General features: G+C 60.1%; 1 protein-coding gene across 2 annotated transcripts; it reads right to left on the bottom strand.

The window, feature by feature from the left end:
* Positions 1 to 2,368: 2,368 nt before the first annotated feature.
* On the bottom strand, positions 2,369 to 15,704 carry SLC45A1 (solute carrier family 45 member 1). 2 transcript variants are annotated; one of them, XM_080657420.1, is made up of 9 exons: positions 15,570 to 15,704; positions 12,909 to 13,329; positions 11,862 to 11,954; positions 11,239 to 11,463; positions 10,146 to 10,924; positions 8,078 to 8,231; positions 5,660 to 5,836; positions 5,060 to 5,265; positions 2,369 to 3,013 (listed from the first exon to the last, which is right to left on the bottom strand). In XM_080657420.1, the coding sequence occupies exons 2-9, from the start codon at positions 13,303 to 13,305 to the stop codon at positions 2,747 to 2,749; spliced, it is 2,298 nt and encodes a 765-aa protein (XP_080513546.1). In that variant the 5' UTR covers positions 13,306 to 13,329; positions 15,570 to 15,704; the 3' UTR covers positions 2,369 to 2,746. The 2 variants fall into 2 exon arrangements, with proteins under 2 accessions (XP_080513546.1, XP_080513545.1); XM_080657419.1 differs by having other exon boundaries at positions 2,639 to 2,855; positions 15,570 to 15,702.
* Between the last annotated feature and the right edge of the window lie 3,995 nt (positions 15,705 to 19,699).

Raw genomic sequence — 19,699 nt, 5'->3', positions numbered from 1 at the left:
AGTAAAACTCATTATAAGCAGATGACAGATTGTACATAGAAAACCCTAAAGACTCCACCAAAAAACTGCTAGATTTAATGAATGAATTTGGCAAAATAGTAAGATACAAAATTAACACCCAGAAAACAATGGCATTTTTATACACCAATAGTAAACTCTCAAAGAGAAACTAAAAATCCCACTTACTACTGCAACAACAAAATAATAATATACTTGGGAATAAACTTAACCAAGGAGGCAAAAGACCTGTACTCAGAAAACTAGAACATTGAAAAAAGAAATAGAGGAACAAACAAATAGAAGCATATACCATGTTCATGGATTGGAAGAATGAACATCATTGAAATGTCCACGCTACCCAAAGCAATCTACAGATTCAATGCAACCCCCATTAAAATACTAATGGCATATTTCACAGATCTAAAACAAATATTCCAAAAATTTATATGGAACCAAAAAAGACCCCAAATAACCTTAGCGATCTTGAGAAAGAAGAACAAAGTTATAGGGATCACAATACTGGATATCAAACTATACTACAAAGCCATTGTCATCAAAACAGCCTGGTACTGGCACAAGAACAGGCATAGAGACCAAATGGACCATGACAGAGACCCCAGAAATTGACCCACACCATCATGGTCAATTAATAGTTGACGGAGGAGGCAAGAGCCTACAGTGGAGTAAAGATCTCTTCAATAAATGGTGTTGGGAAGGTACATGCAAAAGAAAAGAAAAACTAGACCACCTACCTGCACCATACACAAGAATAAACTCCACATGAATAAGACTTAAATGTAAGTTGTGAAACCATAAAAATCCTAGAAGGAACATAGCAGTAAAATCTCATGCATCTCACATAGCAGTATTTTTGCTAATTCATCTCCTAGGGCAAGAGAAACGAAAGAAAAAAGAAACAAATGAGACGACATCAAACTAAAAAGCTTCTGCCCAGCAGAAGAAACCACCTACAAAATGAAAAGGGAGCCCACTGCATGGGAGAACGTATTCACTAGTGAAACATCTGATACGGGTTTAATCTCCAAAACATATAAAGAACTCATACACTCAACACCACGAAGACAAACAATCCAATCTTAAAAAATGGTCCAAGGACATGAATAGACACCTCTCTAAAGAGGGCATAGAGATGGCCAATAGACATAGGAAAAAAATGCTTAACATCCTGGATCATCAGAGAGATGCAAATTAAAACTACAATGAGATATCACTTCAGAGTACCGTCAATAAATCGACAAGTGCTGATGAGGATGTGGAGATATGGGGAACACTAGTTCAAAGCTGGTGGGAATGCAGATGGTGCAGCCACTATGGAAAACAGTATGGAGTTTCCTCAAAAAATTACAATGAAATTGCCATTTGGTCCAGCGATCCCACTTCTGGGGCTATGTTTGAAGAAACCAGAAACACCAATCAGAAAGAATACATGGACCCCTACGTTCACAGCAGCCTTATTTACAACTAGAGGCCTGGAGCACGGATTCAGGCACTGGTGAGGTCCCTCAGCATGGCCTGTGGGGATCTGGCTGAAACCGGCAGTCCAATGCCACCTGCTGCTCCTGCCTGCCGCTCCTGCTCACCCTGGCCCTGGCCCTGGCCCCGCTGTGCCTGCCGCGGGCTTGCGCCCAGTCCAGATTGGGAGAGGCTCGCGATGCCACAGCAGCACTCACCATCCGTGAGCCCTGCATCTGGTGCCCATCCTAAGGGGGAGTGGGGGGCCAGGACTTGATCAGCCCTCCCGCCCCGGGATCCAGATCTGGATTCGTCCCGGACGTTTGTGCTGGTTCTCGGGAGCCACCTGGCGGCCACTCTCATATCGTTTCTTCCTTACGGAGCATCTAGGGAGGGGAAGCAGCCCGGGTGCCTGAAGCCAACGTCCCGGAGGCGGGCGGTGCTGTTGGGAAAGTGCTGGTGGCACCAGTCAGTTGGTCCCTGGATCATTCTCCCGAGACTGGACCTGCAGGACTACTGAGGGAGTAAGTGGCTGCCGCCAGGCTGGTGGGCCAGGATGGGCCGGTCAGCTGAGCAGCACTCCCACTGCGGGAGCGCATTGACCACCAGGGGGCAGCTCCTGCATTGAGCGTCTGCCCCCTGGTGGTCAGTGCGTGTCATAGCGACCAGTCGACTGGTCATTCAGTCGCTTAGGCTTTTATATACATAGATAGCTACGATCTGGAAACAGCCCCAGGTGCCCATCAGTAGATGAGGATTAAAAAGCTGTGGCAATGGAATGCTATGCAGCTGTAGGAAACAGAAAAAGAAGGAGCTCTTACCCTTTGCAACAGCATGGAGGGACCCGGAGATTATTGTGCTGAGTGAAGTAAGCCAGTCAGAGACAGACAGGTATCACATGATCTCACTCATAGTAGAATCTAATGAGCAGCATAAACTGATGAACAAAACTGGTCCGGATGCATGGGTGCATGGAGCAGACTGACAGCTCTCAGAGGGAAGGCAGGGGTGGGAAAATGGGGGACATCTGTAATACTCTCAACAATAAAAACAAGTTCTCACACCTGCTCCCCAAATGCACATGGAAAGTGGCCCCATCCCCAGGTGACCTCTCACTCCTCCTGCGAGAGCCACACGAGACACCACCGGCTTTGCTGCTGCCGTTTATTGTTTTCTCACGTATTTACATTCCAACAGGAGACCTGTCCGTCATCGCCAAGGCCCTTTGGTTCCCACTGGCTCCGTCACGTGGGCACAAGCTGGGGCTCGGGAGTCACACGTTCAGCAGGAGGGGCTGGTGCTCCTCACTGGTGGCCGCGCTGGGCGGGATCTCGTAGACGACACACAGGGAGGAGTAGAGGCAACCCAGGAAGGACACCAGGCTGGAGAAGTACATCACCCCATTGGCGCTGCCCACAGCCGAGGTCAGGGGACCCAGCACCAGTGAGACCAGGATCTGGGCCAGGAAGTACTGGCAGCTGAGCAGCGAGATGTCCACGCCCATGCCACGCCGCGTGCCGTCGGCGCTGGACCCTGCAAACTGACCCGGGGGAGGGGCGCGTCAGTGGCGGGGCCGGGGACCCACGTCCCTGCAGGCCCAGCAGCCCTGCGCCCACGCACAGTGGGCTCACATTTTCCAGTGCCAACGTGCACAGGGAGTTCAGCCAAGAGCTTAATAATATTTGTGTTCCGCGATGACGGCAATGAAAAGAATCCATGACTAATGGGGCGGAAGGACCGCCTCCGCACAGGGAGGGGGGCACTTTCCCCGCCGGACTCTCTGGTCCTTTCTCCTCCCTCTCACCCGAGAGGAAGCCGCCTGCCTGCCCGCTGGGCGCCGTGTCTGGACAAACTGTCCGCTGCCATCCTGTCACACCCCGTCACAGCCCACGGCAGCGGGCCTTTGGGCGGGTTTCCGAGGCCCTCGTGCCTCCAGCCCGGTCACATCACCTCCCTCCCCACCCACCGCACCATGCGGGCATGTGGTGGGCACGGAGGTGGGCACGGTGATGGGCATGGAGGTGGGCACAGAGGTGGACACGGTGATGGGCATGGAGATGGGCACGGTGATGGGCATGGTGATGGGCACGGAGGTGGGCATGGAGGTGGGACAGCACCAGGGAGCAGGGTCCCTTAGGTGCTGCTGGCACGGGCCCTGCAGTGTTGGCGGGAGGTGCGGGGTGCGCACAGCTCACTCCTGTGGTCACAGCCTCAGGCCGCCCGGGGTCAGGACAGTGGCACGTGGCCCACGTCTGCTGCCGGCAGAGGGAAGGCCGGGAGGGGCTGCCCGGCCACCACCAGTACCGGGAGGTTTGGCCCAGGTGGACCTGCATGGACAGGCTGCTCAGGCCACCCCGCTGAATTCATCGAGACCCAAACCCTTAAAACAAATCAGGATGGCCCTGACCGGTTTGGCTCAGTGGATAGAGCGTCGGCCTGCGGAATGAAAGGTCCCAGGTTCGATTCCGGTCAACGGCATGTACCTTGGTTGCGGGCACATCCCCAGTGGGGGGTGTGCAGAAGGCAGCTGATCGATGTTTCTAACCCACTATCCCTCTCCCTTCCCCTCTGTAAAAAACCAATAAAATATATTTTAAAAAAAAAATACAAATCAGGATGCCTCCGGGCCTGGACCTGGGCCGGTGGGTGGCAGAGGCCCCAAACTACAGGGGTCGCAAGAAGCGCCATCCTCAAGGTGACCTTTATGCACGACGTTCAAATCTCACTGTTTCTGCCCAAACCTACGCTGGGGGCACTGCTCGGCCCGAGGGGTGAAGCCCCCACTCGCGCTGCAACGTGGGTGACCCTGCAGCCTCACACTGAGGGTGCCGAGCCGGCCGCGCCCACCCGTGTGACTCCCTTTACCCGCGCGTCCCGAGCTGGTTCGGGAGTCGCAGAGACGGGAAGCAGGTTCTGGTTCCGGGGGACGGGCGGGGGTGGCCTGTGGGTTGGGGTTTCTCTGGATTGTGGTGCTGGTCGCACGACTGGTGAATCCGGGGGGCGGAGGGGAGGGTGTGGTTATTAATTGTTGGGATATTTTCCATACGAACAACTGTAAGCCCCCTTTGCCCGGCTGTACAGTGAGCGCCTGGACGCGAAGCCGGTGACCTGCAGGCCGACGCCTTCTCGGTGACACGGTCCCAGGGACACCCAGACGCCCCCATAGAGGGAGCGTGTTCCCACCGGCCGGCACGGGGTCCTGTCGTTGGCCATTAAAGTTCTGATGTTTTGTTCAGTGAGGATTTGGGCACTGATTCTTGTTTTTAGAAACACTGCATGGATACAGCGTTGATCGTGACGGCTGGGTTTTTGTGCCCAAGGTGAGTGCCTCACCTGCCTCACCTGCCCTGTGCTCACAGGTGACCCTGAAGCCTGGCGGGGACACTGCGTGGACCTCCCCTTCCAGCCTCCCAGCTCCCACCTGCCACACCCCTGCTGTCCCTGCCTGCCGTTTGAAGGCGACCCTGAATTCCCTGTGCGCCAGCCCGCAGGCTGCATGGGGGGCCATTCCCGGGGGAGGCTCTCCGAGCCGCTGGGGGGTGCAGGGGGTGCAGGCGCAGAGGCGAAGCCAGAGGCGGGCACCTACCTCCTGGCTGTGGTAGTAGTCACACAGCAGCGAGTAGGGCAGCGTGCACAGCGTGGAGAACAGGATCCCGTAGGTCACGCACAGGGACAGAACCACGTAGAGGTTCCGGGACAGGGTGGCCAGCCCGGTGCCCAGGCCGAAGGCCAGGTAGGCCCCGAAGTAGAGCGTGCGGATGCTCAGGCGCTCCTCCAGCTTCTCCAGGATCGCTGCGGGCGACAGCGGGGTGAGGGCTCGTGTCCCGGCCTCCCGCCGACCCTGAGGCTGGCAGGGGCGTGAGCACGCGTGGCAGGCAGCCTGCCCCGGACCAGGCGGCCGAGGGACCCCTGACAGCCTCGTGGGGCCAGACGGATGGCAGGTCCTGAGCTGGCCCCGACAGGTTGTTGAATGAAAGGAGACGGCGCTGGGATCGCCTGCCCGTCGTTGTAAAGACACACACCTGCCTTCAATCTGTGTTCTCCAACCGCCCGCCCCAAGGCCATTGGACCCAAGGCCATCGGACCCAAGGCCATCGGACCCAAGGCCCTCGGACCCAAGGCCCTCGGACTCAAGGCCCTCAGACCTCCCGCGAAGGGCCACCGTCGTCTTGCCCGTGGCACGTACCTGAGTAGAAGGCGGCGCTGAAGGCATAGATGCACATCCCCCAGCAGCCCATGGTGACGCCGCTGTTGTACCTCTGATACTCCTCCGACGTGCGCGGGGCCTTGGGGTCCCCCTGGAACACCACCTCGCCCATGAAGTCCGTGTAGAAGAGCAGCATCCCCTCGAACGAGAGCCAGCCTGGGGGCGGGGGGGGCGTGACCGTGACCCATGGCACAGACATGGGCGAGGCCCCTGTCGCCAACGGCCGGGTTTGCCTGATGTGATGTGTATGTGTATGTGTATGTCTGTCCGTGTGTCTGTGTGTCAAGGTAACACGCGGATTCAGGACTTAAAGAGGCACCACCGCTCCTCACACGGAGATCTCGTCCCCTCCGATGCCGTAGGAGTCCCAGCGTCTTTTTTTTTTTAAATACGTACTCGTGCACACGGGGCCGTGCTCATGAAGGTCTGCACCCTGTTCTCTGGGAACGGAGCTCCATGAGGAAGGCCGAGCCCCCTCCTCCCTCCAGCCCGGGGCGGGCAGGTGGCCTTTAACCGAGAGGACACGTGAGGCCACGCGGACGTCGCTACAGACCCGTCTGCTTTGGTGCCCGTTCACCTGCAGTGACCCTCCCTCTGAACTCCCCGTCGACCTTCCTGTGGTGCAGGGGGGGTGGCATATACTGGCCCTCTTGAACCCCAATAATGACCAGGCATGACTTCCTGTGCCTCGAAGGACCTGAAGGAGCCTGGGTTGGCGGCAGCAGAGTGCCCACGGTGGGGACGCACAGCATGTCTTTACCCTCGCCCGGGGCTGCGCCTCCAGACCACCCCCCCCACTCGCCTGCGGCCGCGATAAATCTCGCCGTCACAGACACCTGTGTCCCTCTGGATAAGGTCTCTGATCGCGTCCTCGCAAAGACTCCGAACAGGTCCCTGGCACAGGCGTTACGGCCTTTTACACTCCTGCCTCCCAGGCCATCCCGATGCACAACCCCAGCGGGGCCCTGACCCCTCCTGGACGCTCACGGAGCCCCGCCGAGGTCACCGCGGGAGGAAACGCACGTCGGGCTTTGCCGGAGGAATTCCAATGCCAGCCTTTGAACGCGAGGCCAGCGCTGGACGTGTGTGGGCCCGTGTGCCTGTCCGTGTGTCTGCGTGTCTGTCCGTGTGTGTGTGTCTTTGTGGCTGTCTGTGTGGATGTCCATGTGTCTGTCCGTGTGTCTGTGTGGATGTCCATGTGTCTGTCCGTGTGTCTGTGTGGATGTCTGTGTGACTGTGTGTGTCTGTCCGTGTGTCTGTGTGTGTCTGTCCGTGTATCTGTGTGGATGTCTGTGTGACTGTGTGGATGTCCGTATGTCTGTGTGGATGTCCGTGTGTCTGTCTGTGTGTCTGTCCATGTGTCTGTGTGGATGTCCATGTGTCTGTCCGTGTGTCTGTGTGTCTGTCCGTGTGTCTGTGTGGATGTCCGTGTCTGTGTATGTCTGTCCGTGTGTCTGTGTGTGGATGTTCATGTGTCTGTGTATGCCTGTCCGTGTGTCTGTGTGTGTCTGTCCGTGTGTCTCTGTGTGGATGTCCGTGTGTCTGTGTGGATGTTCATGTTTCTGTGTGGGTGTCCGTGTGTCTGTGTGTCTGTGTGTGGATGTCTGTGTGTCTGTCTGTGGGTGGATGTCTGTGTGTCTGTGTGTGGATGTTCATGTGTCTGTGTGTGGATGTCCGTGTGTCTGTGTGTCTGTGTGTGGATGTTCATGTGTCTGTGGGTGGATGTCTGTGTGTCTGTGTGTGGATGTCCGTGTGTCTGTGTGTGGATGTCCGTGTGTCTGTGTGTGGATGTCTGTGTGTCTGTCTGTGTGTGGATGTCCGTGTGTCTGTGTGTGGATGTCTGTGTGTGTGTGTGTGGATGTCCGTGTGTCTGTGTGTGGATGTTCATGTGTCTGTATGTCCATGTGTCTGTGTGTCTGTGTGTGGATGTTCATGTGTCTGTATGTCCATGTGTCTGTGTGTCTGTGTGTGGATGTCCATGTGTCTGTGTGTGGATGTCTGTGTGTCTGTGTGTGTCTGTCCGTGTGTCTGTGTGTGGATGTCCGTGTGTCTGTGTGTGGATGTCCGTGTGTCTGTCCCGGCCCGAGGTGAGGCCCCAGCAGCCTCACAGGTGGGACGGTGGCATGTCACCTAACCGTGAGCCGCCTGAAGGGTCTGGGATGAGGTTTGGGCTCCGGAGACCCAGGCGTCCCTCCGGGCTGAACTGCGGGTTAACCCGTGGCGCCTCGCGTGGCATCTCTGGCCTTCCCGGGAAGAGCCCTCCGGCAGTCCCACGCCACGTCTGCCCGTGGGAGCTAAGTGGACACGGGGGGTCCTGGCAGGCAGCCCTGTGCCCCACGCAGCGTGACCCCAGCCGGGCAGGGACGCACGGGCGGGAGGGGCCGCGCCCGAGCTCACCCAGGAAGTGGTTGACGCACAGGCTGCGCAGCGCCCGGGGCATGTGGCAGATGGTGGCGCAGAGGTGCCTCACGGACAGAGGCTGCCCCGCCGGCTCGCTGGGGCCCGTCAGCTCGCTCTCGTACTTCACGCCGTTCAGCAAGATGTTCGCCACCTGCGAAGGGAGCCCCCACATCAGAGCCCCGCCTCCAGCTGGCCACGGAGCCGGCGCAGGCGTGGGCTGAGGGTGCGGCTCCCCACGGGGTGGACGAGAAGGGATGTCAGGTCGTCTCTTCCGAGACTCGGAGCCGCAGAGAATGGGGGGCCTGCAGCTGGGCCCGGGGCAGCATCTCCCGCAGGGGGGTTGTTAGCGCCTTCCCAAAGGGGGAACACGCTCGAAATAAACAACCGGGCAGTTCCAACGCCGGCTCCATGGAGGCCCCTCTGACGAGAGGGTGTGGAAGACGGATCCCGCAATGGGGCGTCTGCTCACACCTCCCTCTGCGGGGACTCCTCTCTGCACGGAGGTTCGGGGGCCTGTGTGTCCCCAGACACCCCACTGGCAATGGCATGGACCTGCCCGAGGGGGCGAGCCTGCAGAGGAGGCCTGGCTGCGGCGCAGACACCACATCGGCCGGTGAGCTGAGCAACAGGCCCTGAGCAACGAGGAGCCGCTGCTCTGGCTCCCGGGGGGGGGGGGCTGTGCTGGGTCAGCACCCGGGATCCGGGATCCGGGAGGAACAGAGAGGAAGGAAGTGGCCGTGGCGCTGGTTCAAGGTCAGCCCTGCCCCGGAGGAAGGAAGACGCAGCCAGGCCACACCTGCAGCCCCCCCTGAGCCGAGGGGTTTGTGTTTAGCTCAGGAGTTCTCCTTCTTCAAAGCACTGACCCATAAATCCCACTACGTGGAGAATGAACACTGTAAGAAGGATCAAAAGGAGACTGTCAACCATCCGGGAAGTTTAGTTTAGATTCTCAACTAACGACCCGTGTCTGGAAGCCAGTTTGAGTTTTGGGAATGGGACGGGGGACAGGGGGGCCCAGCGTTGAGCAGAGGCCTGAGTGGCTGCTGTGGCCTCGGGGACGAGGGGAGCGATGCCCCGGCCCCGCAAGGCAGGGTGTCTCTGCTGCCGTGCCAGAACCAACGGCTGCCTAACCCTCCAGCGATTTTCGGTTCTCCCGACCCTTCCCGGATCTGGCTCCCGGGGCGCGGGCAGCGCCTGGCAATGCCCTCCCAGGAGCGAGATGCCAATGGTGCGTGCGAGGTGATGAGGGCGGCCCTGGGCCCTGCTGGCCACCGAGCACAGAGGAGCAGCGGGAAGCAGCCCGGTGGGGACTCTCACAGCAGCTCTGGCCGCTGGGCTGGGGGGTGTCGTCCGTGCCCGAAGGGTTGCCCGTCAGGGCACGCGCCCGAGTTTCTGGCTCGATCCCCAGTAGACGGCGTGCAGGAGGCAGCCGATCGATGTTTCCCTCTCACATCGATGGCTCTTTCTCTCCCTCTCCCTTCCTCCCTCTAGAAATCAATCAACAATTAGGGAAAAAATGTCACAATGAAGAGAAAACGGAAAGCCACCTCCACGCATCTCCAGTTAACCTCCTGAGAAACCAGGGGTCTCCCAGGCCCCAGAGGGGAGGCCTGACTGAGGACCCGGCTCCCCCTCATTGAAGTTCTCCCGGGGCAGCCCGAGGGCCGGGCCCCAGGCCTGCTGGGTGGACTTCAGAGGAGGGAACCGCCCCGTTCGCTTCCAGCGGCCTCTCCGCGATCGGACCCTGAAAGCTGCTCAGACCCCACAAACCAGCGCGCAGCCTCTCAGCCAATCCCCCCGATACCACGTACGATGCAAACAGCCTTCCGGAAGGTTCTTCGCCTGCACAGACTCTGCCGCTCACCGCCCTCTCGCATCCAGACGGTTGACGGCCTCTGGATGGTCGGCTGAGGTCAGACACAGGCACGCGGAGGGACGGTGTTCCCCACCTCTGGCTCGGCCCCCAGATGGCCGGGAAGTTCTCTCCAGAGCAACAGTCCCGCCTTGTCATCTCACTGACGAGGGGACGCGCACAGCGCCCCCTGACCCTGGCCCCTGCTCTTACCTGTTGACTGAAGGTCACGTTCCTTCTCTTGCTGGGGTCGGGACCCCCTCCTCCGGCCGCGTCCGGGAGGGCCAAGGTCTGGGGTCTCTTCAGGATCCCGGCCGATCGCGGCTTGGAGGTGTCCAGGGAGCCCACCCTCAGGACGCCCGCGTCACAGCCGGTCGTCAGGGCCGCCTCCCGCCGCTCCCCGAGGCCGCCGTCCTGGCCGAGGCTGCGGTCCTGGCGGTAGAAGGCGTCGGGGGCCCGGGGGAAACTGACGCTGAGGGCTGGCCGCGGGGCGCTGCCCGCGATGGCCAGGTAGCCGCCCGGGGTGGCCAGGTAGCTGTCGTGGCCGCCCGTGAAGCAGTCAATGAGGACGCTGTCGATGTGGGAGGTGGCGAAGGACGAGGCGAAGGCGCTGAGCCCCGTCGGGGAGCTGTCCCTGCTGAGGAAGCTGCCGTACTTGGGCGTCAGGGGGCTGAGTGGGGAGATGGGGCTGGAGAAGCTGGCATACGGGCCGTTGTCCGGGTGACCGGGGACCGAGTCGCCGGCGCCCTCCTGGCCCGGGACGGGCGGGGAGGGCGGCAGCGGGAGGCTGGGGCTCTTCATGGGGGGCCTCTTCTCGCCCGGGGGCCGCAGGGGCCTCTCGGGGATGCTGAGCAGCGTCAGGGCGGTGGTGACGCTCAGGATGACGGCCGTGAAGAGGAAGATGACCCGCAGCTGCCCGCCCAGGGCTCGCCCGAAGCCGGTCCGGTCCCAGTGGATGCCCCCGACCACGTACCCGAAGCCGCCGCCGAGACCTGGGGGAGGGGAGGGAGGGAAGCTCGGCTCTCACTCCGGGGGCTCCATCCCTCCCAGGACCCGGTGTACCCTCCTCCCAGCGACACCCCCACAAAAGCGAGCATGAGAATGGGGTTGCCCGGGACTAGGTAGAACGTAACCCCAAAAATAACAGGAATCGACCACACAGGTCAGTGTCCGTCCCATCAGCCTCTGTCACTGCTGCTACCTCGGTTCGAGGCGGCATTTCCAGCCGCGTCCATGCGCGTCCATGGACGGCAGCGGCTGGTTTAAAGCAGGGCGTGCGGAGGGGCCGCACCGGCGCGGGACCGACCTGCCAGAAGCGCGTGGATGTTCAGGCCGCGGTCCTGGTCAGCCGGGCCGCACACGTCCATCATGTAGGCGTGGCTGGGGCTGTCGGCCGAGTCGGCGCTGAAGTCCAGCAGCACCACCCCGCACACGGTGAGCACGATGCCCCACCGGTGCTGCCCCGCCGTGTCGGCCAGCGCCGCGCCCAGGTCCCTGCCGTTGAGCAGGAGCGAGAGGCCCAGCAGCGCCCCTGAGGACAGAGACAGAGTCACCGTGGAAACGCGGACCGGCACCCCGCGACCGACATCTGGGCTCTTCGGGGCCCAAGAACTCCCTTCTAATCAAACCCCAAGCAGAGCCCCTGGACGTGCCACCTGCAGACGCACCACTTCTTTTCTTTCTCTACTTGGATCGGGGTTTTCCTATGGTCAAGTAGAGCATACGGCGTGAACTTAACTCAGGGAAATAAATACACAACAAAGCAAGCTGTTCTCACAGGCCAGGGGCCAGGCTCGGAGGCCCGGCCACCAGGCCAGGGGATTATGTGGCTAAGTGCTTCGGTCAACACTCCTGTTTTCTAAGAGGAAGCAGTGGGGCCTCTTTTTTCTTTTCTTTTTTTTTTTAAATTTCAATTCCCAAACAACAGACCTATAGCCAGGACAAGAATGAAAGGGCGTCTCCGTCCAAACCTTGAGGTACATCGGTCACTCCAAGCACCCAAGAGTGGCTGCAGTAGGAATCCTGGAACAGAACGGGCAGTGGTCACTGCTGGGGTCCCCGCGGCACAGGGGACCCCCACGGACACAGCTCTGCACGTTCCCGACACACCCGCGCTCGAACGTCCCCAGCGTCTCAGACGTGGGGAGTCAGCGACAAATCCCTGCGCTCGAGAACGGACGACCAACGGCCCTGCGGACCCCTCCGCTGCCCTCGTTTCCTCCTGCGGCCCCGGGAAGTCACGCAGCGGCCGTGGCCTTGGGGATTCAAGCGATTCCAGGACCTCCCAGACCCAAGCCCGTCAAGCTGTATGGCGTGGACCCGTCCGTGGGGGCTGCCAAGCCCTGTTCTATAAGCTGGTTTGTTTATTTTATTTTGTTATTTAAAAATGTATATGTTTTTGCTGTAGCCGGTTTGGCTCAGTGGATAGAACATCAGCTTACGGAGTGAAGGGTCAGGGCACATCCCTGAATGGTGGGCTCAACCTCCAGTAGGGGGCGTGCAGGAGGCAGCCGATCAATGGTTCTCTCTCATCATTGATGTTTCTATCTCTCTCTCTCCCTCCCTTCCTCTCTGAAATCAATAAAAAAAATTTTTTAAAAATAAATTATATATATTTTTTATTTCAGAGAGGAAGGGAGAGAGATAGAGACATCAATGATGAGAGAGAACCATTGATTGGCTGCCTCCTGCACGCCCCACTGGGGATCGAGCCTGACAGGGTATCGAACCAGGACCTCTTGATTCCTTGGTCAACGCTCAACCACTGAGCCACACCAGCCGGGTTGTAAGCTGGTTTAGACAAAGTTTCCTGAAATACAGGGATGGCCGGCCATGCCTGCGCTTCCTGCAGGCCCGGACTGAGGAGTGGACTTCGCTCTGCTCCTCCCTTGTCCCCTAGGGACCCACGAGCTGCTTGCACAGAGGCTCCGGGGGCTCCGGGGGGCTCGGCGGCCACCCGTCGGGCTGCGGGCTCACCGAGGATGGGGCTGATGAACCAGACCAGGCTGTAGAGCTGCTCCGGGAGGCCCATCTGCAGGAGCACGGGGGTCACGTAGGCCGTCTCCATGGCGTAGCTGAACTCGATGCCAAAGAGAACGCAGCCGTTGAAGAGCAGCTCCCGGAAGGACCTCTGGGGGTGCAGGTCCCCGAAGTCCACCAGCTCGATGGGACACGGGGTGTTGGGGGGTGGGGGCGGGGAGGGGCGAATGCACTTCCTCCTCCTGGGGTGTCGTTTGAAGTTGTTGGCCCGGTGGCTGATGTGCCGGGTCGCAGACCCCGCGTAGCCCGAGATCGGGGACCTCCAGAAGTCCTGAGGGGCCACGGGGGGGAAGAGGGCCTCTCCCGGAGGGGGGCTGCTGGCGGGGGGGATCATCGTGAGGGGGGCCGCTGGCAGTTCCTGTGGGGAAAGCCCATCCGGGGGCCAGCAGTTACTCACCCGCCTCTACTTCAAGGGTCAGCGTTCCCGGGGGGCTCCCCTCCGCTACCCCGACGGGCACCCACTTGCCCTTTTCACTCGGGGAAAGTTGAATTCACAACGGGGAACCCTTGAGTCCATCCGTCCACATATCCACCCCCTCTTCCTCTAACCTACCCACCTACCCACCCCTTCCAGACAAACATACAAATAAACATACATTCACCCATCCCTCCTCCTTCCCATCAGCCACCCACCCACCCCCTGCCCACCCTCCCATCCCCTCACTCACCCACGCAACCTCTCACCCATCCTTCCATCCTCACATGCGCCTGCCCACCTCTAGTCCAGCGGTCCCCAACCGGTGGCCCGCGGACCACTGGTGGCCCCTGAGGTCTGAAAGGTTGGTGACCGCTGCTCTAATCTACTCATCTACCCTTCTAAACATCCGCCCGTCCGTCCGTCTGTCCATTCATTCATCTGCCCACTCATCCTTCTGGCCATCTTCCCACCCACCGACCCACCCATGCTCCCATACAGCCGAGTACGGGGTACGCAGACACTGCCTGCACAGAGATGAAAGAGACATCGTCTTGCCCACGAGCTAGCGGGGGAGGGGAGGAAAGGCCTTCTGAACAGGAACCACCGTGTAAAGCGGCGCAGCTGCAACGTCTGGGCCGACGGTGGTGTGGTGAGCGATGAGGCCACAGCAGGGTTAGCTGACCACCAGGCCCTGAAGACCTGCTAGGACAGTGTCATCCCCAGAGGACAGGGATGGATCGTGGGCTCTCGCCTCCATCAGTGGCTTATCTTGTGACCTCAGACAATCCCATGCTCTTCTCTACCACAGGAACAGGTGTGCCTAAGGACTCTGTGCACAAGCCGTCCTTCATGACGAATGTAATTCATATGTGACGGTCACATCAGGATTCAGAACTTGTTAAAGCTCAGCCCGTTGTTTAAGTTCCCCTGGCCTAGCTCAGGCCCTTGTCCATCCTATATATAAAAGCCTAATATGCCAAGTGTCCGGTCGACCAGCTGGCCATTCAACCAATCAAAGCGTAATATGTTAATGATATGCTAAGGCCGTTCAACCGCTCGCTATCACAGGCACTGACCACCAGGGGGCAGACGCTCCAACTGGTAGGTTAGCTTGCTGCTGGGGTCCAGCCGATGGGGACTGAGTGAGAAGGGCTGGACACGCCCTTCCCACAGTCCCTCCCCAGCTGGCCAACCTCCTGCATCCCTCCCCGGCCCCGATTGTGCACTGGTGGGGTCCCTCGGCCTGGCCTGCACCCTCTCGCAATCTGGGACCCCTCAGGGGATGTCGGAGAGCTAGTTTTGGCCTGATCCCGCAGGCCAGGCCGAGGGACCCCACTGGTGCATGAATTTGTGCACTGGGCCTCCAGTGATTAATAAAGATACACAGTGTCCAGGCAATGTGAGTGCTTGAAGTGACCCTCCTATGAGCCAAACTCCTTTCCTCGTGTCTTTCTCTTCAATAGGGAACCAGTCTTCCCGCCACGAGGTCACCCAGGGCCGCATCCCTTCCACACTCTTCCTCCCACCAACTCTCAAGGTTAATCCTTCGTGGACTTGAGGGCAGGAATTTAACAATCTGACCACTGAAGTGTGGCCCCTGCGTGTCGGCAATGGACGCCAGGAGCCCTGGTTCCATCGGCACCTGCCTCCTTCCCTGCGAGGCTGGAAAACAAGCCCTGCGGCCTCAGGGAGCATCACCAAGTGACTTGTGTCCAGGACAGAGTGACTGGGGAACTCTGCTGCTGTCACCTCCCCCGTCAGCCTGGGCTGGTTCCTCTGGCAAAAGGCAGACCTGGGGCTGGTGATAACCTGACCCCAGATGCTGAAAGGTGAAACCCCGGCCCCTGGCGGCGGGGCTCAGCCTGGGGGGGGGCGGGGAGTAACACCTGCCCCGACAACACCTGCCCAGGTGACTCAGACACAGGCCTCCGGCGCCAAGAGCAGGAGCGGGGCCGCCTGCGCGCTCCTTCCTCGCAGGAAGCTGCTCCCCTCCGGGGCCAGAGGCGCCCAGCCGGGGTCTCCATTTACAGTTCCCGTCATTAGGCCCACGAACTAAGGTCGCCGAACCAACCTCCGTCCCAGTCGGGCGCTCGGATCGCCCCGGGCCTAAGCCGCCTCCCTCCCCGCACGACGCCGCCCGCCGGAAGCCGCGCGGAGGGCGCGGGAGGGAAGGGTGGTACCTGCCGTTCCAGCCGGGAGGCATCCCTCCTGGAGGCTGGGCTCTGGCCCGCCCGCCGGCAGCTCAGCCCCGGTCCCGGTCCCGGTCCCGGTCCCGGTCCCGGCCCGCAGCCCCGGGCCCGCCGGCAGCCGCTGCAGCATCACCCGCGGGGCGGGGCCGTGACGTCACGGCTGCATCCTCGCCGCCGCCAGCGGCCGGGTACCCGCAGAGCATCCTTAAAGCGGCACCGCCGGCCGCCCGCGGAGGCGCTGGACCCCGCGCTGGGCCCCCACCGGTTCCGGGCGCGCATCCGCCCCCCGCCCACCTTTAAAGGCCCGGAAACAGGCCGGCTGTGACTTCCGGGGGTGGGGGGCCGGAGGCGCTCATACCATGGCAAGCCCTTCTCTGTTACAAACGTAGTAAAATGTATTTTGTGACTGTTGGTTTATAGATGAATATATCGATTCCATATGTTAAAACATTTTTCCGTGGCCTAAGAGGCCTCATTTTTTCCTTCTGATTTTAAACGACATGAACTGGGTTCGTGGACCCCCACCAGCACTGTGTGCCCTGCGGAGGGACAAGGCGGCCCTGCCTGGAATGTGACACCACAGTCACGCATCCACCGTCCACTCACAGGGGCGCCAGGGCCACTCTGGGCGAGTCGTTATTCGGGGGACTGGGGTGTGGGCGATGAGAACGCAGACCAAAGTTCCTGCCCCGGGGGCCGGACACCCTAGAGAGGAAGAGACGCACCAAAAAGCCAGTGTGGCTCAGTGGTTGGAGCCTCCTGATCAGGGGCACACGCCTGGCTGCAGGTTCGATCTGGGTCTGGGTCTGGGTGCCTGTGGGAAGCAGCCAGTTGATGTCTCTCTCTCATCGATGTTTCTCTCTCTCTCTCTCTCTCTCTCCCCCCACTCCTCTCCACTCTCTCTTTAAGAAAAAAAAAATCAATGGGAAAAATATCCTTGGATGAGGGTTAACAAAATAATAATAATAATAAATAAAAAGACGAATTCCATCAGTAAGCGATATGCCGGAAGACAGCAGCGCCCCGAAGGTGCTCAGCAGTGTGGGGCGGGAGGAGGTGCCGCGGCAGTTCTTGTAAAATGGGGTTGTTGGTGAGTCCTCACCGAGAAGGGGACATCTGAAGGGACTTGGAGGAGGTAAGGGGGCTAGCCATGCTGACACCTGGGGACGGCCGTGCCAGGCAGAGAGAGGGCTGAGCAGGTGCAAAGGCCCTGGGGCAGATGTGAGGTGAGGTGAGGTGGGCTGAGTGGAGGGCACACCCTGCAGCGAGTTACACCCCAGAAAGTGCTCGGAGGGGGGCATGCGGCGCGGTGACGTTGATCGTGGGCGTGTGCCTTGTTGGGTCCGTGAGGACAGGAGAGTTGAGAGGAGGCCGAGGCTGAGCGGGCGGGGGTCTGGGGTCGGGCTGAGCGTGCGCAGAGCGCTAGCAGCAGGAGGGGCCTGGTCAGGGCAGAGCCGAAGGAAGCCGGCGCGCAAGGGCCGGGGGCGTGGGGGTGGGCTGGGGGCAGGCTGGGCCCGGCCTGCAGGCCTCGGGAGCGGCTTCATTTTGTAAGAACACGATGAAGCTTAGAAATGGTCCATGCGGGGCCGGGGGGGGGGGGGGGGGGGGGCGCTGTAAGAGATCAACCGAAGGACTTGTACGCATGCAAATAAGCATAACCAATGGATACAAGACACTGGGGGGGGGGGTGGCAGGTAAAGGCATGGACTGGGAGGTAGGGGAGGCCGGGGGGAGGTCAATGGGGGTAAAAAAAAAAGGAGACATATGTACTACTATTTGTAATACTTCAAACAGTTAAAAAAAATAAAATTAAAAAAAAAAAGAAATGGTCCATGCGGGAGAGCAGGTGACATTAGTTAAACCCATGTTTTGCAGAGACCCGGTAGCTGAGGGTAGGAGATGGATTGGACGAGGCTCACCCAGCAGGAGCCTATGGCATGGCCCAGGTGGGGGAGGATGGGGGAGGGAGGGGACAGGTGGTGAACTGGTTGGGCACTCAGGAGGCAAATCCAACAGCTCTTGGCGATAGGTTGACGGTGGGGGTTGGGAAGGAGGGAGGGAGGGAGGTGCCAACAGGTGTGGAGCTTGAGCACCTGGTGAAGGAGGCCGGCTCACTGAGAGGAGAGCAGGTGGGGGGGGGATGGGGGGGAGGGGAAAGGGGAGGGGAGGGGTAGGGGGAGTCACAGGTGGCTTGGGACAGGGCCTTGGAGGAGGTCAGAGATGGTCCTTTGCAAATCACCCTCAACAGGGCGGCTGTGGAGGCGCCAGGTGCAGCCTCGAGGGCGGGCAGCTCCTGGCCAGGTGGGGAGAGTGAGCCACCGAGGCCTGGTTCCATCGTATTTTCTCTCTAAACAGGAGGAACACAGTATCTGAAAAAATAAGTGTTTTTCTGTTTCACACTCACACACAAACGACCTGTGTAACGGCTAACCCTCCGCATCGGAGCTGTGTGACACCACAGGTGTGTATTCCTGGCCCAGGTGAGGTCCAAAGGGTGTTCCTGCAGGTGGGGTCCTCCACGCAGTCCTCCAGGGACCCAGGCTCCCCGCCCGGCTCCGGCCCGGCCAGGCTTGCAACAGGCCCCATTCCACTGGCATTCCATGGCCTGGGACTCAGTGGCAGGGCCACACCCAGGGACCAGGAGGAAGCGGGCTGGTCAGCTGCCTCTTCTGCTTGTATCCGCTTGGTGGGTGGGGGGGGGGGGGGGAGTGGGGGTACGGACGATTGGGGAAGCTATGGAAACCAAAGTTAGTATTCAAAATAGGATTTTGCAAAAAGCGAGAAGGCTTGAAATTTAGGTATTATTGAGAAAGGGCTTTCAAAAGATTCTTTTGACTTTTTAAAAAATATATACCTTTAATTTAGTTCAGAGAGAGGAAGGGAGGGGGGAGAGAGAAACATCGATGATGGGAGGCTAACATCGATCAGCTGCCTCCTGCACACCCCCCACTGGGGAGGAGCCCGCAACCCCAGCATGTGCCCTGACCGCGAAGGGAACTGTGACCTCCTGGTTCATAGGTCGAGGCTCAACCCCTGAGCCACGCCGTTTTTAAGCTCCCGAAGTGAGAACCTTCCGGGATTAGAACCCTCCTTTCCTAACCCTCCGGCCGGCCCGGGCCCTGGGTTTCTCCCTGTCTCCTTCTCAGGTCGAGGTGGAGGCCAGCGTGGGAGGGCCCCAGGGCCCCGGGAACTCAGAGCCCCAGTGGGAGACAGTAGGAGGGAGGGCCCAGCGGGTGGGGCTCTGTGCCGGGAGGACCCCTGGGGGGAAGGCCTCCCTCCGTCCAGAGAGGAGTTTGTTTGGGGCTGAGCTGCCCTAACCAACGGCCGCAGAGAGGGTGGGGGGTCTAGCTGCCCCACTCAGGGCTGAAATGGACAATGGCCCCTGTGGGGGGACCTGAGGGGCCACCCTTCACCCCATGTGGAAGGACAGACAGGCCAGGAGGCGGGTGGAGACTAGCAAAGAGCCCCAGAGGGTCTACAGGGCCAGGCAGGGCCCCACGGACGTCAGGGCCCCTGCTGGGCACCCGGAGGCCCTGCCCACAATGCCAGGGGCCACAGAGCCGCCACTCCCAGCTGCATCCTGGAGAAGAGGAGGAGGACCTGGAAGGTAGGTAGTCGGACCCAAAGGGCCTGTTCCCAGGATCCCATTGGACTCACGCTGACATCAGGTTTGACCAAGTTAGCGCCCCTCTCCCCCCCCAGCCCCCGTGGGCAACGCTGCTGAGGAAGCTCAGCTCGGTGACAGGTGACAGGTAAGTGCGCGAGGCCGCCCCTCCTCCTCCTCCTCCCCCCTCCCCCCTCTCCCATCTCCCCCCCGACCCCCCACAAAAGGCAAAGGGGAGAGGAGAGAGCCAAGGGGAGAGTGGGCGACTCCCGGGGGCGCAGCCGGCTTGCCTGCCTCTCGCCTGCCTCTCGCCTGCCTTCTCGGGGTGCCCACGAGGTGGTGGAAGAGCCCCACACTCCTGGCCGAGCGGCGGGGAGGCCGCAGGAGCGCCCATCGCAGGGGAACTGCCCGGCAGGAGGAGTTGCGCTTTTAAGGGGGCGGGGGGCGGCCTGGGAGGTGCGGGCTCTAAAGGGGCCTTTTCTGTCGCTTTGAGAATGCACTTTTTTAACCCTGCACA

Source organism: Plecotus auritus (genome assembly GCF_963455305.1).
Source record: "Plecotus auritus genome assembly, chromosome: 2".
In the NCBI taxonomy this organism is placed as follows: Eukaryota; Metazoa; Chordata; class Mammalia; order Chiroptera; family Vespertilionidae; genus Plecotus; species Plecotus auritus.
The sequence above is the reverse complement of the archived record's forward strand: the minus strand, read 5'-3'. Positions and strand labels throughout refer to the sequence as shown.

Bases quoted from the DNA above. Each gene is read 5' to 3' on its own strand.
- SLC45A1 (XM_080657420.1), bottom strand. From the start codon at position 13,305: ATGATCCCCCCCGCCAGCAGCCCCCCTCCGGGAGAGGCCCTCTTCCCC. The intron at 10,925-11,238 runs GTCGGTCCCGCG...CCCCTCCCCCAG, and splicing joins CATCCACGCGCTTCTGGCAG to GTCTCGGCGGCGGCTTCGGG. The intron at 8,232-10,145 runs GTAAGAGCAGGG...CTCCCTTCGCAG, and splicing joins ACGTGACCTTCAGTCAACAG to GTGGCGAACATCTTGCTGAA.